This window comes from Dendrobates tinctorius, unplaced genomic scaffold (assembly GCF_039654945.1).
Source record: "Dendrobates tinctorius isolate UK_male_01 unplaced genomic scaffold, ASM3965494v1 ptg000367l, whole genome shotgun sequence".
NCBI lineage: Eukaryota > Metazoa > Chordata > Amphibia > Anura > Dendrobatidae > Dendrobates > Dendrobates tinctorius.
The window spans coordinates 5182778-5206427 of record NW_027362033.1 but is presented as its reverse complement, the minus strand read 5'-3'; the positions used below and the strand labels follow the sequence as shown (position 1 = coordinate 5206427).

At 51.1% G+C, this 23650-nt stretch overlaps 1 protein-coding gene and 1 long non-coding RNA gene across 6 annotated transcripts in view; one reads left to right on the top strand and one right to left on the bottom strand.

Annotated features, from left to right (window-relative positions):
- Nucleotides 1-23650, top strand: part of DCTN1 (dynactin subunit 1) — a 72907-nt gene that overhangs the window by 5527 nt on the left and 43730 nt on the right. For 2 of the 5 annotated variants that reach the window (XM_073562870.1, XM_073562869.1), the window contains exons 3-9: nucleotides 2703-2734; nucleotides 11665-11685; nucleotides 16331-16348; nucleotides 18564-18584; nucleotides 22695-22886; nucleotides 22959-23156; nucleotides 23227-23431. In XM_073562870.1, coding sequence (XP_073418971.1) covers nucleotides 2703-2734; nucleotides 11665-11685; nucleotides 16331-16348; nucleotides 18564-18584; nucleotides 22695-22886; nucleotides 22959-23156; nucleotides 23227-23431 — 687 coding nt within the window. Of the gene's footprint in view, nucleotides 1-2702; nucleotides 2735-11664; nucleotides 11686-16003; nucleotides 16349-18563; nucleotides 18585-22694; nucleotides 22887-22958; nucleotides 23157-23226; nucleotides 23432-23650 lie in introns of those variants that run through there. The other 3 variants (XM_073562872.1, XM_073562871.1, XM_073562873.1) reach the window with 2 other exon arrangements.
- Nucleotides 11571-12510, bottom strand: LOC141075721 (uncharacterized). Its single transcript, XR_012227328.1, has 2 exons — nucleotides 12294-12510; nucleotides 11571-12261 (listed from the first exon to the last, which is right to left on the bottom strand). It is a non-coding gene; the product is annotated as an uncharacterized lncRNA (long non-coding RNA).

The following is a 23650-nucleotide window of genomic DNA, read 5'->3' as shown; positions in this document are numbered from 1 at the left end:
AATATTACTTCCAATGTCAGAAAGGGGTTAAAATCTGCAGAAAAAAAGCAGCAAAGAGCAGAATAACCTAGACACAGGGGTTGCAGTGGGGCCTGCGGTTAAGCACCAGGGTTGCATTGGGGCCGGCGGTTAAGCACCAGAGTTGCAGTGGGGCCTGCGGTTAAGGGCCAGGTTTGCAGTGGGGCCTGCGGTTAAGCGCCAGGTTTGCAGTGGGGCCGGCGGTTAAGCACCAGGATTGCAGTGGGGCCGGCGGTTAAGCACCAGGATTGCAGTGGGGCCTGCGGTTAAGCACCAGGGTTGCAGTGGGGCCGGCGGTTAAGCACCAGGGTTGCAGTGGGGCCTGCGGTTAAGCACCAGGGTTGCAGTGGGGCCTGCGGTTAAGCACCAGGGTTGCAGTGGGGCCTGCGGTTAAGCACCAGGGTTGCAGTGGGGCCTGCGGTTAAGCACCAGGATTGCAGTGGGGCCTGCGGTTAAGCACCAGGGTTGCAGTGGGGCCTGCGGTTAAGCACCAGGGGGCAATGGGGCCAGACTATAGGCAGGGGTAGATATGGGTCAGAGGTTAAACACAGGGGGCAATGGGGTCAGACTTTATAGACAGGGGTAGATAGTGATCAGAGGTTACACACAAAGGGGGGGCAATGAGGCCAGACTTAATACCTCGGGGGGGAGAAAGGGAACCAAATGTTATATACCAGGAGGAATGGGTCCAGACATACACCAAGGGGTAATTGCGCCGGACGTTATGCACCGGTGGGGGAATGGGGCTGAATAAGAAAACTGAAATTCATTGTTTAAGACTTGTAGCCTAATACTTTTACCCATAATGTATTGTCTTCCGTGTTATGAGATATATATTATTGTTGAAGGAAACTGCTTTCTCGGAAATAATTTTATATATAATGAGAGAAAGGTATACAATAAGAGATGGCGCTATACGTAACAAAGGCGCTGCGTAATAAGTGATGGTGTCATATATAACTAAAGAAGATGTGTAATTACGGATGGCAATACACATAGTGAGAGGGCGATAATGTAATATGGGATGGTGTTATATGTAACAAGGGAGGATATTGTGTAATAAGGGATGGCTCTATAAATAGAAAGACAGGACACTATGTATATTTAGGGACACCACTATGCTTAACGAGAAGATGTTGTATAATAATGGACGGCACTACACATAACGAGGAGAGGTTATATAATAAGGGACAGCACTATACATAACGAGTAGAGGTTATATAATAAGGGACAGCACTATACATAACAGAGAGGTTATGCAATAACGTAAGGTGCTATACATGTTTAGATGACTGCATGCAATATTGGGAATTTTGCTAAACATTAGACAGGGGGAAGCTATGTAATAAGAGACCGCGCAATACATAATAACAAGACACTATATAATGTGGGACCGTGCTATACAGTTGTGCTCAAAAGTTTACATACCCTGGTAGTATTTTTGTTTTCTTTGCCTTTTTTCAGAGAATATGAACGATAACACCAAAACTATTTCTCCCCTCATGGTCAGTGGTTGGGTGAAGCCATTTATTGTCAGACTACTGTGTTTTCTCTTTTTAAATCATAATGACAACCCAGAACATCCAAATGACCCTGATCAAAAGTTCACACACCCTGGTGATTTTAGCCTGATAACAGGCACAGAAGATGACACTAATGGGTTTGACTGGCTACTAAAGGAAGACTAGAAAGAGCCATTTGAGCAGACAAAGAATTTTATTACCAAAAGATATGTACAGAGAATGTGAACATCTGAGGGGCAAGACCAGGAGGACATACCTAAAGATCAAAGAGGTACAAGAAAGGTTTCATCCAAGAGTGGGCATTGTGGGGATGTATCTCCGGAAGATGCTAGAATGTGCACAGATACAGCGTTATTCTATCAGAACACTGAGTGTTGGTGTCAAGTCCAGTAGTCAGTCACAGCTCACGACACTAAAAAATAGCCTTAATTGCTAAGAAGGCAAAAAGAAACAAAACCGTTGGTCAGCCTGAAGGGTGTCGCCTGTTCATGTACACACAGTGTCTTTGGTTGAGGCTGATCAGCAGTGAACAGGTCTGTTCTCACACCCACAGAGCAGGGAATGGGACAACGCGGCTCCCTGTTAAACTGGCTGCAAAGCCTAGATAGGAAACGATGGGAGCGGCATTTCTCACCCAGCTCTCCTAGCTGTTCCTGAAACCCGGACCCATTTAAAAAAACCTCAGCAGTATCTGAGCTGGAGCCTGCTTATCCAGGCTAATATCACAGAGGCTAGCCACCTCGGTGACGCAGACCTCCAATCCAGGATCTGTCCAGCTGCCGCATTACAGCGTAGGAGTAATTGGGGAAATTATTACGCTCATGACAGCAAAATAATAATAATTTTATATAGCGCCAACATATTCCGCAGCGCTTTACAATTCAGTGGAGACATGCACAGACAATAGATTCAATGCAAGGTAACAGTATGAACAGTTACATTATGAGCGAGGGTCTGGCTCGCAAGCAACAACCTACAATACTGAAGACCCTACAAAGAGGCTCCAGCCTCGCTGATAAAGAGCGGCCAGAGGACCAAGCAGGATTCAGAGGAGGCCGAGGACCGAGAGATGTGATCACTAACAATGGGGGCTGTGTGTGGGGACTGGGGGCTGTATATTTGGTGCTTTTCCCCATTCTGACCCTTCTTCTCTTCTTACAGAGGTGGCTGACATCCCGAAGGCCAGCAAACTGGTGAGTCCCCGCTATTTTCTCTCCTAATCTGGTACTGGTGGGCCTGGATTGTCTTGTCACGGGGGGAGGGCGGCGTACTGGTGGGCCGGGAATGTCTTGTCACGGGGGGAGGGCGGCGTACTGGTGGGTCGGCAATGTCTTGTCACGGGGGGAGGGCGACGTACTGGTGGGCCGGGAATGTCTTGTCACGGGGGGAGGGCGGCGTACTGGTGGGTCGGCAATGTCTTGTCACGGGGGGAGGGCGGCGTACTGGTGGGCCGGGTATGTCTTATCACTTGGGGAGCGTCGTCTGCGCCGCTCACGACCCAGCAGATTATTTACGTTTGGGGTTGTAATTCTGTTCACTAAGTCGCATTGTGTGGGGGCAGGCCTGAAGTGTAAAGCATGGTGGACTGTGTGACTATGCTGCAGTCGCTTTGTTGTGGAGTTAATAATCATACCTTCGCCTAGTGGAGCAGAGCTGCAGTGTAAATCATGTCTTGTCTGTTTCGCCATGCTTATATACACCAAGTGATACAGTGAGCAGGTAGGTATGATGGTGATCCTGCAGCCGGACGCCGTGCACATGACAACCCTTCCTGGCTGCGCTGGGATCCGCTCAGCTCGTGTGCAGATGGTGACCGTCCTACGGTGTGCTGCACTGCTGCTGCCAGCAGAGGGCGCTGCTGCATAGCATTCTGCTGGTGATGGCTGCGATGGCGCCATCTGGTCGTAGCACAATGGCTCCATTAGTATTCGCACAGATCTTATAATGTCTCCTCTCCACCCCCAAGGATCTGATGGAAGGGGCATCACAATTTATAAAGATCGTCCTGTAACATACAGGAATCCGGGACATGGCGGCCATCGTGCAGATGTAGGGACGATGATCAATGGCACCATGATGACCGCTTCATGGCGGCCGCTTATCTCGCCATACATGACTGTGATCCATGTACAGCAGGAAGGTGACCGAGGGAGCAGTGCACTCATCCAAGGAGCGGTCTGAGCCAGTGATGACAGAGGAGTCTGGAGATTAGGGCAGAGATGTATGAAGAGGACAGGTTATATACTGGGGATTATGTGTGGGGAGGTATCAGGAGATTAGGGCAGAGATGTGTGGAGAGGACAGGTTATATACTGGGGATTATGTGTGGGGAGGTATCAAGAGATTAGGGCAGAGATGTATGAAGAGGACAGGTTATATACCTGGGGAAGAGTCTTGAGGAGATCATTTGCAGTGCCTTCTGGGATAAGTGAAGAGTCTCCGCGAGCTCAACGATCACTGGGTTTTGGCCGTTGCAGCTGAAAAGAGGAAATCGGCGCGCGAATTTTGGCTCATCTTTCATCTTTTTAAGAAATCTCAAGATGGAAGAGGCCAGGAGCCATTTGGTGAGCTGCATTTCTTGCTACATGTTCACAGATTTACCAGTGGAAAAGCCAAACTTCACATGCCACAAATGCAAGCTTGTGACCCTGTTGGAGGAAAAGTTGCAAAATCTCGAAGAGAGGTTGGCTACATTGAAGATCATTAAGGAAGGTGAAGAGTTCTTGGACAGAGCAGAATTATCTCTTCATGTTACAGAAAGAGAAGAAATTCGAAGTGCACCTGAAGAAACAGAGGAATGGAGACATGTGACCCAGAGAAGCAGGAGGATCAGGAGGCAGTCAGCACCCATACTGCTCAGGAACCAGTACCAGGCTCTCACGCAGGAAAACGATGAAGAAATACATCAGGATAAGACTTTGCCAACAAACAGCAACCTTGTACGCCTTCAGAGTCCTCCTGGATGGAGAAAGAAAAATGTTGTGAAGAAGAAACGGAGAGTGGTGGTCATGGGGGATTCCCTGCTGAGAGGAACAGAGGCCGCTATCTGCAGACCGGATATAACTACAAGAGAAATGTGCTGTCTTCCAGGTGCAAAAATTAAAGATGTGTCTGACAGGATATCAGGACTCTTCAGACCTACAGATGACTACCCATTCCTGCTACTACATGTGGGGACAAATGACACCGCAAGAAACGACCTGGAAACCATCTGCAGAGACTTTGAAGACTTAGGCAAGTGAAAGAACTGGGAGCGCAGGTGGTCTTCTCTTCCATCCTCCCAGTGGATGGCCATGGAACAAGGAGGTGGAATAAGATTCTGCAGGTGAACAACTGGCTACGTCGATGGTGCCGTCAGCAACGATTTGGATTTCTTGATCACGGAGTGAACTACTTATACGATGGACTACTTGCTAGAGATGGGGTGCACCTTACGAAGACTGGAAAGCATGTATTTGGAAGTCGCCTTGCTACACTTGTAAGGAGAGCTTTAAACTAGAACAACATGGGAAGGGAAGCAAAAGACCAGAAAAAGCCATACACCTGACAAATGCTATTGAGAACTCTGCTATTAGAAGTGGAAAGGAAGAACAAAGACAAAAGAATCTAATTAATAAAAATATTGGAGAAAGAGAAACCAATCACAAACTAAAATGTTTCTATACTAATGCACAAAGCATGGGCAACAAACAAGGAGAATTGGAACTACTAACACAGGAAAAGAAATATGATGTCATTGGAATCACTGAAACTTGGTGGGACAATACACATGATTGGAATACAAGACTAGAAGGATACAACTTATTTGCAAGAAACAGACTTGATAAACGAGGAGGGGGTGTCGCATTGTATGTTAGAAACGCGTATATCTGCACAGAGATTGAAGCTTCAGAGACTGGGAGTTCTGTGGAAACTGTTTGGGTAAGAATACAAGGACAGAACAATGGAAAGGACACCATTGTAGGCATTTACTACAGGCCGCCTGTGCAAGCTGAAGATATGGATGAACTCTTTATGCATCAAATGGCCAAGTTCTCCAAAAAATATGACATAGTTGTCATGGGAGATTTCAACTATCCAGACATTTGTTGGGAATCTCTCTCAGGCAAAACTAACAGGTCAAGGAAATTCTTATCCTCTCTTGCTGACAACTTTATCTTCCAAAAGGTAAAGGAGAAAACAAGGGGAACTGCTACCTTGGATCTAATCCTTATAAACAGGGAGGAAATGGTTGAGGAGGTAAAAGTGGCTGGGACCCTAGGAGGTAGCGACCATGCTATTTTAGAATTTTGGATAACTAGAGGCGGAAGACCTGTGAAGACTCAGACGTCAAGGTTAGATTTCAGAAAGGCAGATTTTAAGGGATTCAGAAAGAGAATTGGAGGGATCCAATGGCTGGATATCCTTAAAGACAAAAATGTCCAGGAAGGATGGGAAATCTTGAAAAATGAAATTCTCAAAGCACAGTTGTTAACAATTCCGAAAAGAGGGAAGAATAGGAAGCATTTAAGGAAACCAGGATGGATGAACACAGAACTTAAGCACATGCTAAAAAGGAAGCAAAAAATGTTTATAAAATGGAAAGAAGGAGGCATATCTAAAGAAGAATATAATGCTGTCTGCAGAACCTGCAAGGCACAAATCAGATTAGCTAAAGCTGAAAATGAATTGAGGCTTGCAAGAGATGTCAAAAGCAATAATAAAGGATTTTGGGGATATGTCAAAAGTAAAAGAAAAGTCAAAGATGCTATAGGATTTTTACAGGATGAAAATGATGAAATGGTAAGACAGGATGTTGAGAAGGCTGAACTTTTAAATTCCTATTTTGCATCTGTTTTCTCTCAGAAAGGAAATGTAACATCAACTGTTATTCACTGTCCTATTAAGGGAATAGAAGAATCCAGGATATCTATAAACAGAAAGATAGTGAGGAAACACTTAGCTAACCTAAATGTATTCAAGTCTCCAGGTCCAGATGAATTACACCCCAGAGTACTGAAGGAGATAGCAGAAGAAATTTTTGAACCCCTCTCCATAATCTTTGAAAATTCTTGGAGAACAGGAGAAGTGCCAGAAGACTGGAGAAGAGCAAATGTTGTTCCTATCTTCAAAAAGGGGAAGAAGGTGGACCCAGGCAACTATAGGCCGGTGAGTCTGACTTCTATACCAGGAAAGATCTTTGAACAAATTATTAAACAACATGTATGTCAATACCTGGATAAGAATGAAGTGATTAAACAGAGTCAGCATGGGTTTGTAACTAATAAGTCATGTCAGACTAATCTAATTTCCTTCTATGATGGTATTACTGATTGGGTGGATCAAGGAAATGCTGTAGATATAGTATATCTTGACTTCAGCAAAGCATTTGACAAAGTATCTCATACAATCCTTATTGAAAAAATGACTAAGTATGGAATGGACAAGGCAACTGTTAGGTGGATTCATAACTGGCTTAGTGATCGGACCCAAAGAGTGGTCGTAAATGGCTGCACATCCAGTTGGAAGAATGTCTCAAGTGGGGTACCACAGGGCTCTGTCCTGGGCCCTGTATTGTTCAACATCTTTATCAACGATTTAGATGAAGGAATTGAGGGTAAACTGATTAAATTTGCTGATGACACAAAGCTAGGAGGGATAGCTAATACTAGAGAAGAGAGAGAGAGGATTCAAAAAGATTTAAATAAACTGGAGAAGTGGGCAGCAACTAAGAGAATGGTTTTTAACAGGGAGAAATGCAAAGTACTACATCTGGGCAATAAAAATGGAAAAAGCATATATAGAATGGGAGGAATAGGGCTAAGTGACAGCACATGTGAAAAAGACTTGGGTATACTAATAGATCACAGACTGAATATGAGTCAACAGTGTGATGCAGCAGCAAAAAAGGCAAATGCAATTCTAGGATGTATTAACAGAAGCATACAGTCTAGATCACGTGAAGTAATTATTTCCCTCTACTCCTCTTTGGTCAGACCTCATCTGGAATATTGTGTCCAATTTTGGGCCCCACATTTTAAAAAAGACATCAACAAACTGGAGCAAGTTCAGAAAAGAGCGACCAGAATGGTGACCGGTCTGCAAACCCTGTCTTATGAGGAAAGGTTGCAGGATTTGGGAATGTTTAGTTTGCGAAAGAGAAGACTGAGAGGAGACTTAATAGCTGTCTACAAATATCTAAAGGGCTGTCACATTGTAGAAGGATCAACTTTATTCTCATTTGCACAAGGAAAGACTAGAAGCAATGGGATGAAGCTGAATGGGAGGAGACACAGATTAGATATTAGAAAAAACTTTTTGACAGTTAGAGTGATCAATGAGTGGAACAGGCTGCCACGAGAAGTGGTGAGTTCTCCTTCAATGGAAGTCTTCAAACAGAGGCTGGACAGACATCTAACTGGGATGATTTAGCGAATCCTGCTTTGAGCAGGGGGTTGGACCAGATGGCCCAGGAGGTCCCTTCCAACTCTACGATTCTATGATTCTATACTGGGGATTATGTGTGGGGAGGTATCGGGAGATTAGGGCAGAGATGTATGGAGATGACAGGTTATATACTGGAGATTATGTGTGGATAGGTATCAGGAGATTAGGGCAGAGATGTGTGGAGAGGACAGGTTATATACTGGGGATTATGTGTGGGGAGGTATCGGGAGATTAGGGCAGAGATGTATGGAAAGGACAGGTTATATACTGGAGATTATGTGTGGGGAGGTATCGGGAGATTAGGGCAGAGATGTATGGAGAGGACAGGTTATATACTGGAGATTATGTGTGGGGAGGTATCGGGAGATTAGGGCAGAGATGTGTGGAGAGGACAGGTTATATGCTGGAGATTGTGGGGAGGTATCAGGAGATTAGGGCAGAGATGTATGGAGATGACAGGTTATATACTGGAGATTATGTGGGGAGGTATCGGGAGATTAGGGCAGAGATGTATGGAAAGGACAGGTTATATACTGGGGATTATGTGTGGGGAGGTATCGGGAGATTAGGGCAGAGATGTGTGGAGAGGACAGGTTATATACTGGAGATTATGTGTGGGGATGTATCAGGAGATTAGGGCAGAGATGTATGGAGAGGACAGGTTATATACTGGGGATTATGTGTGGGGATGTATCAGGAGATTAGGGCAGAGATGTATGGAGAGGACAGGTTATATACTGGGGATTATGTGTGGGGATGTATCAGGAGATTAGGGCAGAGATGTATGGAGAGGACAGGTTATATACTGGGGATTATGTGTGGAGAGGTATCAGGAGATTAGGGCAGAGATGTATGGAAAGGACAGGTTATATACTGGGGATTATGTGTGGGGAGGTATCGGGAGATTAGGGCAGAGATGTGTGGAGAGGACAGGTTATATACTGGAGATTATGTGGGGAGGTATCAGGAGATTAGGGCAGAGATGTATGGAAAGGACAGGTTATATACTGGAGATTATGTGTGGGGAGGTATCAGGAGATTAGGGCAGAGATGTATGGAGAGGACAGGTTATATACTGGGGATTGTGTGGGGAGGTATCGGGAGATTAGGGCAGAGATGTGTGGAGAGGACAGGTTATATACTGGAGATTATGTGGGGAGGTGTAGTGGAAATATGTATTTGTAGACGATGTAGGACCGGCAGTAAATTAGCATTTGTTTTTAGGTTGCAGCTCTTAGCAAAGGTCATAACTTATGTTATCTATTGGGAAGGTTGCTTTCCTGGTCGCAGTGTCTCAGACCCCAGGGTGCTTTCCTGAGAACTGGAGAATAGGAAACATTTCACACCTCTGCTGCCTGAAAGTCAGACACCAAATGGGACCTATTTGCCGCCTGACAATTTCTATTTACTATAAGGAAGAAAAGCTAAGAAAGAACCTTTAGAAAAATCATGTATTCATTGAGAACGTAGCATGGTCCAGTCACAAACCAGGAATTAGAATATTAACATAAAGGGCTGGTCTAGAAATCTGATCTCTAGGCTGAGCCTAGAACTTGGGCCCTCCACAAAGAAAGTTGTTCATAGATTGAGGGCAGCCAAGCTGATGTGCTCCATTTCATATCCCCCCAGGGAACAGAATACCAGACTGCAAAGTTTAGATATTTCTGGAAGTTTCTCCTTTTTATTTTATCACTGTTTTTGCATATTTGTATGTCACTTTTTATTTCCATATTTTTATATCCTTTTATTGTAAGCACTGTACCTTTTATATTAAAGCTTAAAACTTCAGTAAGTTTGAACCTTGTTGCTCTAAACACTCCATAGCCTTAGAGTGTGCGCTCCTGGTGATTGGCGGACAGTAGTAGTGGTATTTCTGGGACTCCTCGCCCGTGTGTTCGGTGTATGAGCGGGGTGTGTGGTCTGTGTCGGGGTGTGATTTATGCTCCCAGTGCATAGAACAGAGGTTGAATGCTGGACTGAGGGAGAGGAGATAGATTAACCCTTGCAGGCGCAACACCAAGTCTCGTGCTGAGAAGCGGGTACGTGATAGGAGGTATCAGGAGATTAGGGCAGAGATGTATGGAGAGGACTGGTTATATACTGGGGATTATGTATGTGTGGGGGAAGGCAGGGGATGTTGACAATGTAGAAGGCAGAACACAGGTCTAAGAGGAGGAGCACAGAGTAATGTAGAAGGTAGAGGACAGGTCTAGGAGGAGCACAGAGTAATGTAGAAGGCAGAGGACAGGTCTAGGAGGAGGAGCACAGAGTAATGTATATGGCAGAGGACAGGTCTAGGAGGAGGAGCACAGAGTAAAGTATATGGCAGAGGACAGGTCTAGGAGGAGGAGCACAGAGTAATGTATATGGCAGAGGACAGGTCTAGGAGGAGGAGCACAGAGTAATGTAGAAGGTAGAGGACAGGTCTAGGAGGAGCACAGAGTAACGTAGAAGGCAGAGGACAGGTCTAGGAGGAGGAGCACAGAGTAATATAGAAGGCAGAGGACAGGTCTAGGAGGAGGAGCACAGAGTAATGTAGAAGGTAGAGGACAGGTCTAGGAGGAGGAGCACAGAGTAATGTAGAAGGCAGAGGACAGGTCTAGGAGGAGGAGCACAGTAATGTAGAAGGCAGAGGACAGGTCTAGGAGGAGGAGCACAGAGTAATGTAGAAGGCAGAGGACAGGTCTAGGAGGAGGAGCACAGAGTCTTACTTGGCTGTAATCTTTTGTCTTTTGTCACACTTGTCTTTGCTTTCAATTTTTTTTCACAAATGAATCGTTCACATGAAAACCCTAATTTGTTTTTCAGATAAATCTGCTTCTTTCTCCAGAATGACCGGTTTCAGAGATTAGAGATGACCATTGGTCCTGTAGAAGTTATTTTGAGAGGAAGTGGTGGGATCGGGGCTGTAGGCAGGTAGAGTGTGCGAGGCTGCTGATGGAGGGGCGGGGCTGTAGGCGGGCAGAGGGGTGTGGCTGTAGCCAACAGATTATTTGTCGTAAGTTTTTTTTTTTTTTTTTTTTTTTTTGTAAATAAGTTACATTTGTGCATAGAACTTCGTGAGCACTAGCTGTCATCACTTGTCTTGGTGATGAAGACACATTTTACTCATGAATCGAGAGTTTTGACAATTAACAAACAGTCTGGGAATTTCTCCACATTACATAGATGGAGTGGGGCGGTGGTCTCCCTGCAGGGTTCTACTCCTCCTCTCTGATTTACTGACCTCTTACCTCTCTCTCCGTGCAGGGTTCTACTCCTCCTTTTGGATTACTGACCTCTAACCTCTCCCTACAGGGTACTACGGCTCCTTGTTTTCACTGACCTCTAACCTCTCTGCAGGGTCCTACTCCTTCTCTCGGATTCACTGACCTCTAACCTCTCTTTGTGCAGGATCCTACTCTCGGATTAGCTGTCCTCTAACCTTTCTCCTTGCAGGGTACTACTCCTCCTCTTGGATTCTCTGACCTCTAACCTTTCTCCTTGCAGGGTGCTACTCCTCCTCTCGGATTCTCTGACCTCTAACCTTTCTCCTTGCAGGGTGCTACTCCTCCTCTCGGATTCTCTGACCTCTAACCTTTCTCCTTGCAGGGTGCTACTCATCCTGTCGGATTCTCTGACCTCTCTCCGAGCAGGGTAGTACTCCTCTCGGATTTGCTGACCTCTAACCTCTCACATTTGCCCTCTTTCCATGCAGCGTGGATTGAAGCCTAAGAAGGTGCGGTGCCGTTCCTCCCGGGGGCGCTGTCCGGCGCTCCGCATGCCTCCATGTTCACTCCATGCATGTCGCCTGCACGACCGTGATTGCGCTCATCCTTGTCCGCCATGTCCGGCCTTTTCCATCATTGTATCATCTCGTCATGGGGGATGTTCTGAGCGGGGGCCGCACGCAGACCCCCCGACATGCTGACGTACGCTCTGCCCGCACATAGCGACTGCATGTTACACCGAGTGTACGGCAGCATTCAGATTATAATCACCAGACCATATAATAATCCATCCATGTGATCTACAGATTATAATCTCCAGCTGCAGTATACGTGATGTATAATATCCGGCTCATCTCATATGATCCCGGCAGTGATGCAGATTATCTGGGATTATCACAGCTGTCACCAGTGTGGATTATCTCTGCCTGGTCTCCAGTGGATGTGGGTTATTGGCTCCTCCATGCTGTACATGTGCATGCTGGGCTGTGGGGTCAGGTGGATGTGCTCCCCGGCCGGTGCTTGTTGTATCCGTATATATGTGTCTATATACTCTGTATGTGCGGGGTGCAGCCGGGGCCCCCCACCTGGTGTGCGGTGTGCAGCCGGGGCCCCCCACCTGGTGTGCTGGGGCCCTCACGTGTCTATGGGAGGTTTGCATCACCTCCCAGAGGATTAACCCTTCCTTCTCCTGACATCCTCTGTGCTGCTTTGGGCCCATTAGTGGTGCAGCCAGCTGTAAGGATCCGGTTACAGCCATTATCTGCTGTTGAGCCTCCATTATCTTCCTACCCTCAGAGGCCCTACTGTGTATGGAGGCCATTATACTGGAGGAGGAAGGCACACCCCCCCCCCCCCCCCCCCCCCCCCCCCCCCCGCTGCCATATTGTCTGAAACAACACACTGTAGCAAATTCAGAGGGAGGCACAGATGGTACTGCAGTGACACATTGTAACAAACCTCCAGCTGTGTGAGCAGGACAAGGTCAGGTCTTTACATATAAATCCATATGTGTCCTGCACTTGTTACTACTGCCTGCAGGAGACTGCGGATGTGACCAATAAATCGCCCTGTGCTAGTGTGAACAGCTGGGGCACCACTATGTGGGCAGCATGGTTTCACCCCCGATGGGGAGTGCGGGGGCCGAGCCTGGGAGGCGGCGGGGAGTGCGGGGGCCGGGCCCGGGATGCAGCGCCAACCTCGGGAGACGGCGTACACAGGAACCTGCACACATCTGACCCGTTTTCACAGCTCTCCTGCTGCCTCTCATCGCTGTAAACTGGATGCCGCTTCTACCTGCATGTAATGTTATGTCAGGTCGCTTATATGTTGCCCATATAATGGTCATGCATCGTCCACCTGCCACCTGGATGTCGCATGTATGTTTTCTGGACACTGCCTTTGTAAAGTCTTCATACCCCATGAATTTTTTCATGTTACACCACAAACATAAATGTGTTTTATTGGGATTTTCTGTGACACAGACACAAAGTAACAAATATCTGTGACGTGTAAAGGAAATGATACAAGGTTTTCTAATTATTTGTAAATATAAATCTGAACATTGTTCTGTGCATTAGTATTCAGCCCCCTGATGCCCGTAAACAACATCCTGAGCGACCAGTCGCCCCCAGAAGTCACATAATCAGTACATTGCCTCCTCTGAGTGTGATTTCTTCTCAGTATAGCGACAGATGTCTTGTGAAGACCTCAGAGGTTTGTGTGAACACTTTGGGGATAAAACAGCATCATGGAAAACAAGGAGCTCACCAGACAAGTCAGGGATAAAGTGGTGGAGGAGAGGAAAGCAGGGATAGGCTATAGAAGAAAATAGCTCAAGCTCTGAACATCTCAAGAAGCATTAATCCATCATCCAAACATGTAAGGTGCATGGCCCAACTGCAAACCTACCAAGACATGGCCGTTCACCTAACCTGACATCCCAAGGAAGGAGAGCACTTGTGAGAGACACCGCCGAGAGGCCCATGGTCACTGGAGGAGCTGCAGAGATCCAAAGCTAAGGAGGAGAATTTGTCCACGGAGCAACTATTGGTCAAGAAGTCCCTGCTCTGGTCAGATGAGACAGAAGGAGAACTTTATAGGCTAAATTCAAAGCGCTATGTGTGGTAGAAAACCAACCCTGCACATCACGCTGAAAACACCATCCCCACCGTCTCATATGGTGGTGGCAGCATCCTGCTTTGAGGAGGTTTTTCTTCAGCAGGGGCAGGGAAGCTAGGAGGTGAAGGGAAGATGGACGGAGCTAAATACAGGGCAATCCTGGAGGAAAACCTGTTAGAGGCTGCAGAAGACCTGATCCTGGAACGTAGGATCACCTTCCAGCAGAACAACGACCCTCAACATCCTGGCAGAGTTACAATGCAGGCTTTGGATCGGAGCATATTCCTGTGTGTGAACGGCGCAGAGACATCCCAGAGAATCTTTGACAAGACATGAAAATTACTGATCACAGAAGTTTCCATCCGATCTCACTGAGCGATAGTGAAGGGGCAAAGAGGAAGGGGCAAAATGTCACCCCTAGATGTGCAAAGCGGAAGAGACAGACCCCAAAAGACTGCAGAGAAAGGTGGAGAGACAGACCCCAAAAGACTGCAGAGAAAGGTGGAGAGACAGACCCCAAAAGACTGCAGAGAAAGGGGGAGAGACAGACCCCAAAAGACTGCAGAGAAAGGTGGAAGAGACGGACCCCGAAAAACTGTAGGAAAGACGGACCCCGAAAAACTGCAGAGAAAAGTGGAGAGACAGACCCCAAAAGACTGTAGAAGAGAGACAGACCCCAAAAGACTGTAGAAGAGAGACAGACCCCAAAAGACTGTAGAAGAGAGACAGACCCCAAAAGACTGTAGAAGAGAGACAGACCCCAAAAGACTGTAGAAGAGAGACAGACCCCAAAAGACTGTAGAAGAGAGACAGACCCCAAAAGACTGTAGAAGAGAGACAGACCCCAAAAGACTGTAGAAGAGAGACAGACCCCAAAAGACTGTAGAAGAGAGACAGACCCCAAAAGACTGTAGAAGAGAGACAGACCCCAAAAGACTGTAGAAGAGAGACAGACCCCAAAAGACTGCACAGAAAGGTGGGAGAGACAGACCCCGAAAGACTGTAGGAGAGAGACGGACCCCGAAAGGCTGTAGGGGAGAGACGGACCCCGAAAGGCTGTAGGGGAGAGACGGACCCCGAAAGGCTGTAGGGGAGAGACGGACCCCGAAAGGCTGTAGGGGAGAGACGGACCCCGAAAGGCTGTAGGGAAAGGTGGTCCTACAGAGTAGTGACTCGGGGCGCAGGTCTGGGCTGTGTATTGGTAGAATAGTTAGTACACCCCGTGTCACTTCCTCTGGCGTCTCACACTCGCTACATTGTGTCTATCACAGAGAATCCCAATAAAATACATGTGAGTTTACGGTGTCACATGGAAAAGTTCACGGGGTGTGAAGGCTTTTGCAGGTTGCTGTGTATCGCCTGTGTATAGTCGCCCATCCACCATCCACCAAAGTTTCAACACCTCCCCCCCCCCCCCCCCCGTGCGTTGCTCCAGGGGTGTCTGTGTTGCCGTGCGTCCTCGCAGGGCTGGGGTTAACCCCTCGGTGCCCGGTGCGTGGCTCCAGGGGTGTCTGTGTTGCCGTGCGTCCTGGCAGGGCTGGGGTTAACCCCTCGGTGCACGGTGCGTGGCTCCAGGGGTGTCGGTGTTGCCGTGCGTCCTGGCAGGGCTGGGGTTAACCCCTCGGTGCCCGGTGCGTGGCTCCAGGGGTGTCGGTGTTGCCGTGCGTCCTGGCAGTGCTGGGGTTAACCCCTCGGTGCCCGGTGCGTGGTTCCAGGGGTGTCGGTGTTGCCGTGCGTCCTGGCAGGGCTGGGGTTAACCCCTCGGTGCCCGGTGCGTGGTTCCAGGGCTGTCGGTGTTGCCGTGCGTCCTGGCAGGGCTGGGGTTAACCACTCGGTGCCCGGTGCGTGGCTCCAGGGGTGTCGGTGTTGCCGTGAGTCCTGGCAGTGCTGGGGTTAACCCCTCGGTGCCCGGTGCGTGGTTCCAGGGGTGTCGGTGTTGCCGTGCGTCCTGGCAGGGCTGGGGTTAACCCCTCGGTGCCCGGTGCGTGGTTCCAGGGGTGTCGGTGTTGCCGTGCGATCTGGCAGGGCTGGGGTTAACCCCTCGGTGCCCGGTGCATGGTTCCAGGGGTGTCGGTGTTGCCGGGCGGCCTGGCAGGGCTGGGGTTAACCCCTCAGGGCCCGGCTGTCACAGCAGTGGTCCAGGCTGCATTCTCCTGCCGCTGATGCTGCTCGGTTGCCGGGTTACGGCCGCCCCTCCTTTGTGTCTCCCCTCCCCCTCCCTGCCCTCGGATGTGGAGCAGCATCGGAGCCATTACGCCGCCGTACAGCAGGCGTCTCTCTCCGGGCGCGGAGCGGCGCTGGTGATGTAATCCGGGCGGTGGTGGCAGCAGCGGGCGCCGTCCTTCCCCATCACCGTGGTGCCGCATCCCTGGAGGAAGGCAGAGAGGAGGGGTGGTGGCATGGAGACCCCCGGCAGTGACTGGCAGCAGCGGAGGCCCGGAGACGAGTGATTGTGGGAGAAGCGCGGCCGCCATTCCTGTCCTAACTCTTCTCTCCTCTCTGTCCCACCTTTACCCTTGTGTGACCATGAAGCAGGCCCCGACCGCCAGGAAGGTACCGCCCGCTGCATGATGTGTCGTCTGTGGGGGGCGCTGAGGGGCTGCTATGGGGCCCGTCCCTTCTGGGAAAGCTGGGTGTCGAGGGGGACGGAGATATGGGGTCACCCCCTTCTCCAGACTCGTGGCGGGCAGATCTGCAGGGGGCCATCTCAGCCACCTTGGGGGTCACCCAGCTTTCCCAGCAGTGGACGGGTCTGGATCCGTACTTGGGGCTGGTGCAGCTCCTCAGCGGGGTCTGTCTGCATGCATCTCCGGGGGGGTGTAAGCCGCAGGAGGCCGCCATGCCCGGGGTCCAGGGGCTGCACAGGAGGGCAACGAGGGGCACTGGGGGGAGACCCACCATTAGGGGGAGGCCCCCTGGTAGAAGGCTCATCATCCCATCGTGGACCGTTCTGCGGGGGTCTCTGTGCATCGTCCCATCGTCTGCTGACAGTGAATGGAAACATTGATCCGTTCAGAGCCGGCGCCGGTCGTCCTCACATTCTGCCCCGGTCCAATGTAACAGTCTGTTTACTGGATGCAATTGTACCGACACCGCAGCTGTGACACGTTTCCATTCACTGGCAGACGTGCTGGATCCCACCATGCTCGGGCAGATTCTCCCTACCGGGGACACCTTGTATCCAATCACGTGTTACAATGTATGCAGGGTCTGCAGAGCCCCGGGGGTCCGGTCACTGCGGGGCCCCACAGTCTCATAGTAATCCATACTAATTGGCACGAGTGAGGTTTCTAGATTGGAGCGTCCTGGTCGGGGGTCTCGGGGTTCTTCCCCTTCTGTGCAGCATCCTGTGGGGGGCATCACACGACAGTGCAGCCCCTGCTCAGCCCGCCAGCTGCGCGTACCCCCGTGTACCAGCTGACAGGGGTATACAGCATGATGTGCCCTGTGCATGTGATTGTCTGAAGGACGGCGGCCACCTCAGGAGAGCGCAGAGTCCTGCTCCAGTCACAGCCAGAGCTGCAGGCTTGACATCCCTCCGCTCAGCCCCCCAGAGTTTGAGTTATTTGGGTGCAGCGCATTATTCCTCCCGCGGGAGCGCTGCAGGGAAATGAGACGCTGCCAGCCGGGTCTCCCCCAGACCTCGCCTGCGGATCAGGAGGGAGCGTCCAGAGACCCCCGTGTATCTTCTGGGTCTGGGCCATGAGTCCAGTGGGCGGTCCTCCTGTAGTAGACAGGTATTGTGCACAGACAGAGGGTGCACTGTCGATTACTGAGGGGGCCGCCCACTGGACTCTTGACAGAACTAGTATCAGAGGACACGACTGAAGTATGACATTACTCTAAGGAATAGCCGGAAACAAGCAGAATAGTGACCGCAGCTCTGGAGGTGACAGGAGGATAAGACAATATATATCGGCAGAATAGTGACTGCAGCTCTGGAGGCTAAGACATGATATATCGGCAGAATAGTGACTGCTGCTCTGGAGGTGACTGGAGGATAAGACACTATGTAACACCAGAATAGTGATTGCCACTCTGGAGGATAAGACACGATGTAACAGCAGAATAGTGACTGCAGCTCTGGGAGTGACTGGGGGATAAGACACAATGTAACAACAGAATAGTGATTGCCGCTCTGGAGGATAAGGGTATGTGCACACGCTGCGGATTCTGCTGCGTTTCCGCAGCGTTTTTGGCTCTGCAGAAACGCAGCAGATTTTGCTGCGTTGTACAGTACCTTTATTTCCTATGGAAATAAAAAAAGCTGTGCACATGCTGCGTTTTTTTCCGCGCGGTTTTGCTGCGGTTTACAATCCGCAGCATGTCAATTGTTTGGTGCAGAAACGCTGCGGTTTTACACCTCATCCATTATGAGGTGTAAAACCGCAGGGCAAAACCGCAGAAAAAACGCAGATAATCCGCAGATAAACCGCAGAAAAACCGCAGCACTTTGTCCTGCGGATTTCCTGCGGTTTTCTCTACAAAATCCGCAGAAACTAAAAACTACGTGGGAACATAGCCTAAGACACGATATAGCAGCAGAATAGTGACTGCAGCTCTGAAAGGGACTGGAGGATAAGACATGATGTAACAGCAGAATAGTGACTGCAGCTCTAGGAGTGAGTGGAGGATGTGACACGGTGTTGGGTGACTGAGCTGAGGTTTTGGTGCTCTGTCCTGCTCGTGGATTTCATTAACCCCTGTGTTGCTGTCTTCTCTCCCGTCTGCTGCTTCTCCTCTGTCTCTTCCTGCCGCTTCTCCACAGATCACCACCCGCCGCACTAAGGTGAGCGCGCAGAGCAGTGTGTGTCTGTGATGGTCCTGTCTGTGGGGGGTGGTCTGGAGCAGCCGCCATTATTAGCGAGGGTCCCGGACATATGACCGGACAGCGGCTTCATTGTTTCTGGTCCTGGGTCAGTGGCTTCTACACTGTGACAACACCGCAGCAGTGTCCCTCCAGCGATCACAGGACCCCTGTGCACACCGAAGCACCTGCCAGGACTGGGACGCGGATTGTCGCCCGTTCGTCTTGTGATTGATTGTTTCTCCGTGTTCTGTACGGTGAGCCGCAAACTGCACCTCGCTCTGCTACACGAAGTGATGGCTCCGGGCATCAGTGGCCTCATGGACCGCGAGCCTCATACCACAAAGGCCACGACTCGTGGCCTGAATCTGATGCTACTGATCCAAATGTATCCCCAGAGGCAACAGAAATGACACACTCAGCTCTGCTACATCACACTCGAGCTGTCCCTGGTGATGACTCGCTCAGCTCTGCTACATCGCACTCGAGCTGTCCCTGGTTCTGATTATCTCAGCTCCACTACATCACACCCGACCAGTTTCTGGTGATGACACGCTCAGTTGTGCTACATCACATCCCTGTCGTCTCTGGTGCTGACAATCTCAGCTCTGATACATCACATCCGAACCGCTTCTGGTGCTGACGCACTCAGGTCTGCTACATCACACCTGAAGTGTCCCTGGGGCTGACACTCTCAGTTCTGCTACATCACACCCGAGCCGTCCCTGCTGCTGATTCACTCAGCTCTGCTACATCACACCCAAGCATTCCCTGGTACTGATACTCAGCTCTGCTACTTCACATCCAGCCGTCCCTTGTACTGACACATCTACATCACACTCCTGGTCGTCCTGGTGCTGACACGCTCTGCTCTGCTACATCACACCTGAGCTGTCCCAGGTGCTGTAACGACCACCTCTGCTACTTCACACCCACTCGAGCCATCCCTGGTGTTGACATGCTCAGCTCCAATACATAACACCTGAGCTGTCTCTGGTGCTGACACGCTCAGCTCTGCTACATCACACCTGAGCCGTCCCTGGTGCTGACATGCTCAGCTCTTCTACATCACACCTGAGCCGTCCCTGGTGCTGACACGCTCAGCTCTTCTACATCACACCCAGCCGTCCCTAGTGCTGACACGCTCAGCTCTTCTACATCACACCCAGCCGTCCCTAGTGCTGACACGCTCAGCTCTTCTACATCACACCCAGCTGTCCCTAGTGCTGACACGCTCAGCTCTTCTACATCACACCCAGCTGTCCCTAGTGCTGACACGCTCAGCTCTTCTACATCACACCCAGCTGTCCCTAGTGCTGACACGCTCAGCACTACTACATCACACCCACTCGAGCCGTCCCTGTTGCTGACACGCTCTTCTACATCACACCCAAGCATTCCCTGGTGCTGACACGCTCAGCTCTTCTACATCACACCCAGCCGTCCCTGGTGCTGACACGCTCAGCTCTTCTACATCACACCCAGCCGTCCCTGGTGCTGACACGCTAAGCTCTTCTACATCACACCCAGCCGTCCCTGGTGCTCACATGCTCAGCTCTGCTACATCACACCCACTCGAGCCGTCCCTGTTGCTGACACGCTCTTCTACATCACACCCAAGCATTCCCTGGTGCTGACACGCTCAGCTCTTCTACATCACACCCAGCCGTCCCTGGTGCTGACACGCTCAGCTCTTCTACATCACACCCAGCCGTCCCTGGTGCTGACACGCTCAGCTCTTCTACATCACACCCAGCCGTCCCTGGTGCTGACACGCTGAGCTCTTCTACATCACACCCAGCCGTCCCTGGTGCTGACATGCTCAGCTCTTCTACATCACACCCAGCCGTCCCTGGTGCTGACACGCTCAGCTCTTCTACATCACACCCATCCGTCCCTATTGCTGACACGCTTCGCACTGCTACATCACACCCAGCCGTCCCTGGTGCTGACACACTCAGCTCTGCTACTTTGCACCCACTCGAGCCGTCCCTGTTGCTGACACGCTCAGCTCTTCTACATCACACCCAGCCATCCCTGGTGCTGACACACTCAGCTCTGCTACTTTGCACCCACTCGAGCCGTCCCTGTTGCTGACACGCTCAGCTCTTCTACATCACACCCATCCGTCCCTATTGCTGACACGCTTCGCACTGCTACATCACACCCAGCCGTCCCTGTTGCTGACACGCTCAGCTCCTACATCACATTCAGCCGTCTCTGGTGCTGACACGCTCAGCTATTCTACATCACACCCAGCCGTCCCTGGTGCTGACACGCTCCGCACTGCTACATCACACCCAGCCGTCCCTGGTGCTGACACGCTCCGCACTGCTACATCACACCCAGCCGTCCCTGGTGCTGACACGCTCCACACTGCTACATCACACCCAGCCATCCCTGGTGCTGACACGCTCCGCACTGCTACATCACACCCAGCCGTCCCTGGTGCTGACACGCTCCGCACTGCTACATCACACCCAGCCGTCCCTGGTGCTGACACGCTCCGCACTGCTACATCACACCCAGCCGTCCCTGGTGCTGACACGCTCCGCACTGCTACATCACACCCAGCCGTCCCTGGTGCTGACACGCTCCGCACTGCTACATCACACCCAGCCGTCCCTGGTGCTGACACGCTCCGCACTGCTACATCACACCCAGCCGTCCCTGGTGCTGACACGCTCCGCACTGCTACATCACACCCAGCCGTCCCTGGTGCTGACACGCTCCGCACTGCTACATCACACCCAGCCGTCCCTGGTGCTGACACGCTCCGCACTGCTACATCACACCCAGCCGTCCCTGGTGCTGACACGCTCCGCACTGCTACATCACACCCAGCCGTCCCTGGTGCTGACACGCTCCGCACTGCTACATCACACCCAGCCGTCCCTGGTGCTGACACGCTCCGCACTGCTACATCACACCCAGCCGTCCCTGGTGCTGACACGCTCCGCACTGCTACATCACACCCAGCCGTCCCTGGTGCTGACACGCTCCGCACTGCTACATCACACCCAGCCGTCCCTGGTGCTGACACGCTCAGCACTGCTACATCCACACCCACTCGAGCCGTCCCTGTTGCTGACACGCTCTTCTACATCACACCCAAGCATTCCCTGGTGCTGACACGCTCAGTACTGCTACATCACACCCACTCAAGCCGTCCCTGTTGCTGACACTCTCTTCTACATCACACCCAAGCATTCCCTGGTGCTGACACGCTCAGCTCTTCTACATCACACTCAGCCGTCCCTGTTGCTGACACGCTTCGCACTGCTACATCACACCCAGCCGTCCCTGGTGCTGACACACTCAGCACTGCTACATCACACCCACTCGAGCCGTCCCTGTTGCTGACACTCTCTTCTACATCACACCCAAGCATTCCCTGGTGCTGACACGCTCAGCTCTTCTACATCACACTCAGCCGTCCCTGTTGCTGACACAATCAGCTCTTCTTCATCACACCCAGTCGTCCCTGGTGTTGACACGCTCAGCTCTTCTACATCACACCCAGCCGTCTCTGATGCTGACACGCTCCACACTGCTACATCACACCCAGCCGTCTCTGATGCTGACACGCTCAGCCCTTCTACATCACACCCAGCCGTCTCTGATGCTGACACGCTCAGCTCTTCTACATCACACCCAGCCGTCTCTGATGCTGACACGCTCAGCTCTTCTACGTCACACCTGAGCCGCCCCTGGTGCTGACACGCTCAGCTCTACTACTTTGCACCCAGCCGTCCCTGGTGCTGACACGCTCAGCTCTGCTACATCACACCCAGCCTTTCCTGGTGCTGTAGGGTGGGTTAGCCCTCTATTATGGGGTCTCGCCCTTTTCACCCTCTCCGCTTACAGTCTTTGATTTGGGGGTTGTTGCCTGCAGGATTGGGTCAGGATGAGGTGCAGCGTGTCACTGTGTATATGGTGCGGAGTTAACACCCGTAGTCTCCGGTATGAGCCGCTGATCATTCCCCTGGTGTGGCAGCAGCAGGTCTCGGGGCACCGCGGAGTCCGGGATGGAGCAGTCCGTGACTCGTGCTGTATAGTCTTATCCATTAATGACGTCTCTCCTGATTGCAGCCCACGCGCCCGTCCAGCTCTGCTGCTTCCAGCGGTACAGCCGGGGCCTCCGGATCTGCATCGGCATCATGTGGAGAGATCAGCAGCAGCGAGCCCAGCACGCCAGCTCAGACCCCACTAGCGGCTCCCATCATCCCATCACCCTCACTGACCTCTCCGGTGGCCCCACTGCCTGCTCCAGGGGCCTCCAAGGTAAAGATAAGGGTATGATTGCCCCTGGTGTCCCATCCTCATGGCCAGACCCTGATCTATGCGCTATTCCAGGAGGAGGAGAACCTGAGGGCTCAAGTGAAGGATCTGGAGGAGAAGCTCGAGACCCTGAAGATGAAGAGGTCCGAGGACAAGGCCAAGCTGAAGGAGATGGAGAAATCCAAGCTTCAGCTGGAACAGCTTCAGGAGTGGAAGACTAAGATGCAGGAGCAGCAGGCCGACCTCCAGCGCCAGCTCAAGGAAGCCAAGAAGGTGGGTGACCGGCATCGGAGAGGACGCATCTGTGAAGCAGCAGTGTCCAACCATCGTGTCTTCTGCGCAGGAGGCCAAGGAAGCTCTGGAGGCCCAAGAACGCTACATGGAGGAGATGGCAGATACTGCTGACGCTATAGAAATGGCCACGCTGGATAAGGAGATGGCTGAGGAACGAGCGGAGTCCTTACAGCAGGAGGTGGAGACCTTAAAGGAAAAGGTGGAGGAGCTGACCATGGACCTGGAGATCCTGAAACACGAGATTGAGGAAAAAGGTGGGTCATATCATGGTGGCGTAAAGTACCTGGGGATCGTATGGTGAGAGGCGGTGGAGTGTATGGGGAGAGGCGGTGCGGTGACATACAAGCTGTGGAGTGTATGGAGAGAGGAGGTGTGGTGACATAAGGGCTGTGGAGTGTATGGGGAGAGGCGGTGCGGTGACGAACAGGCTGTGGAGTGTATGGGGAGAGGCGGTGTAGTGACATACGGCTGTG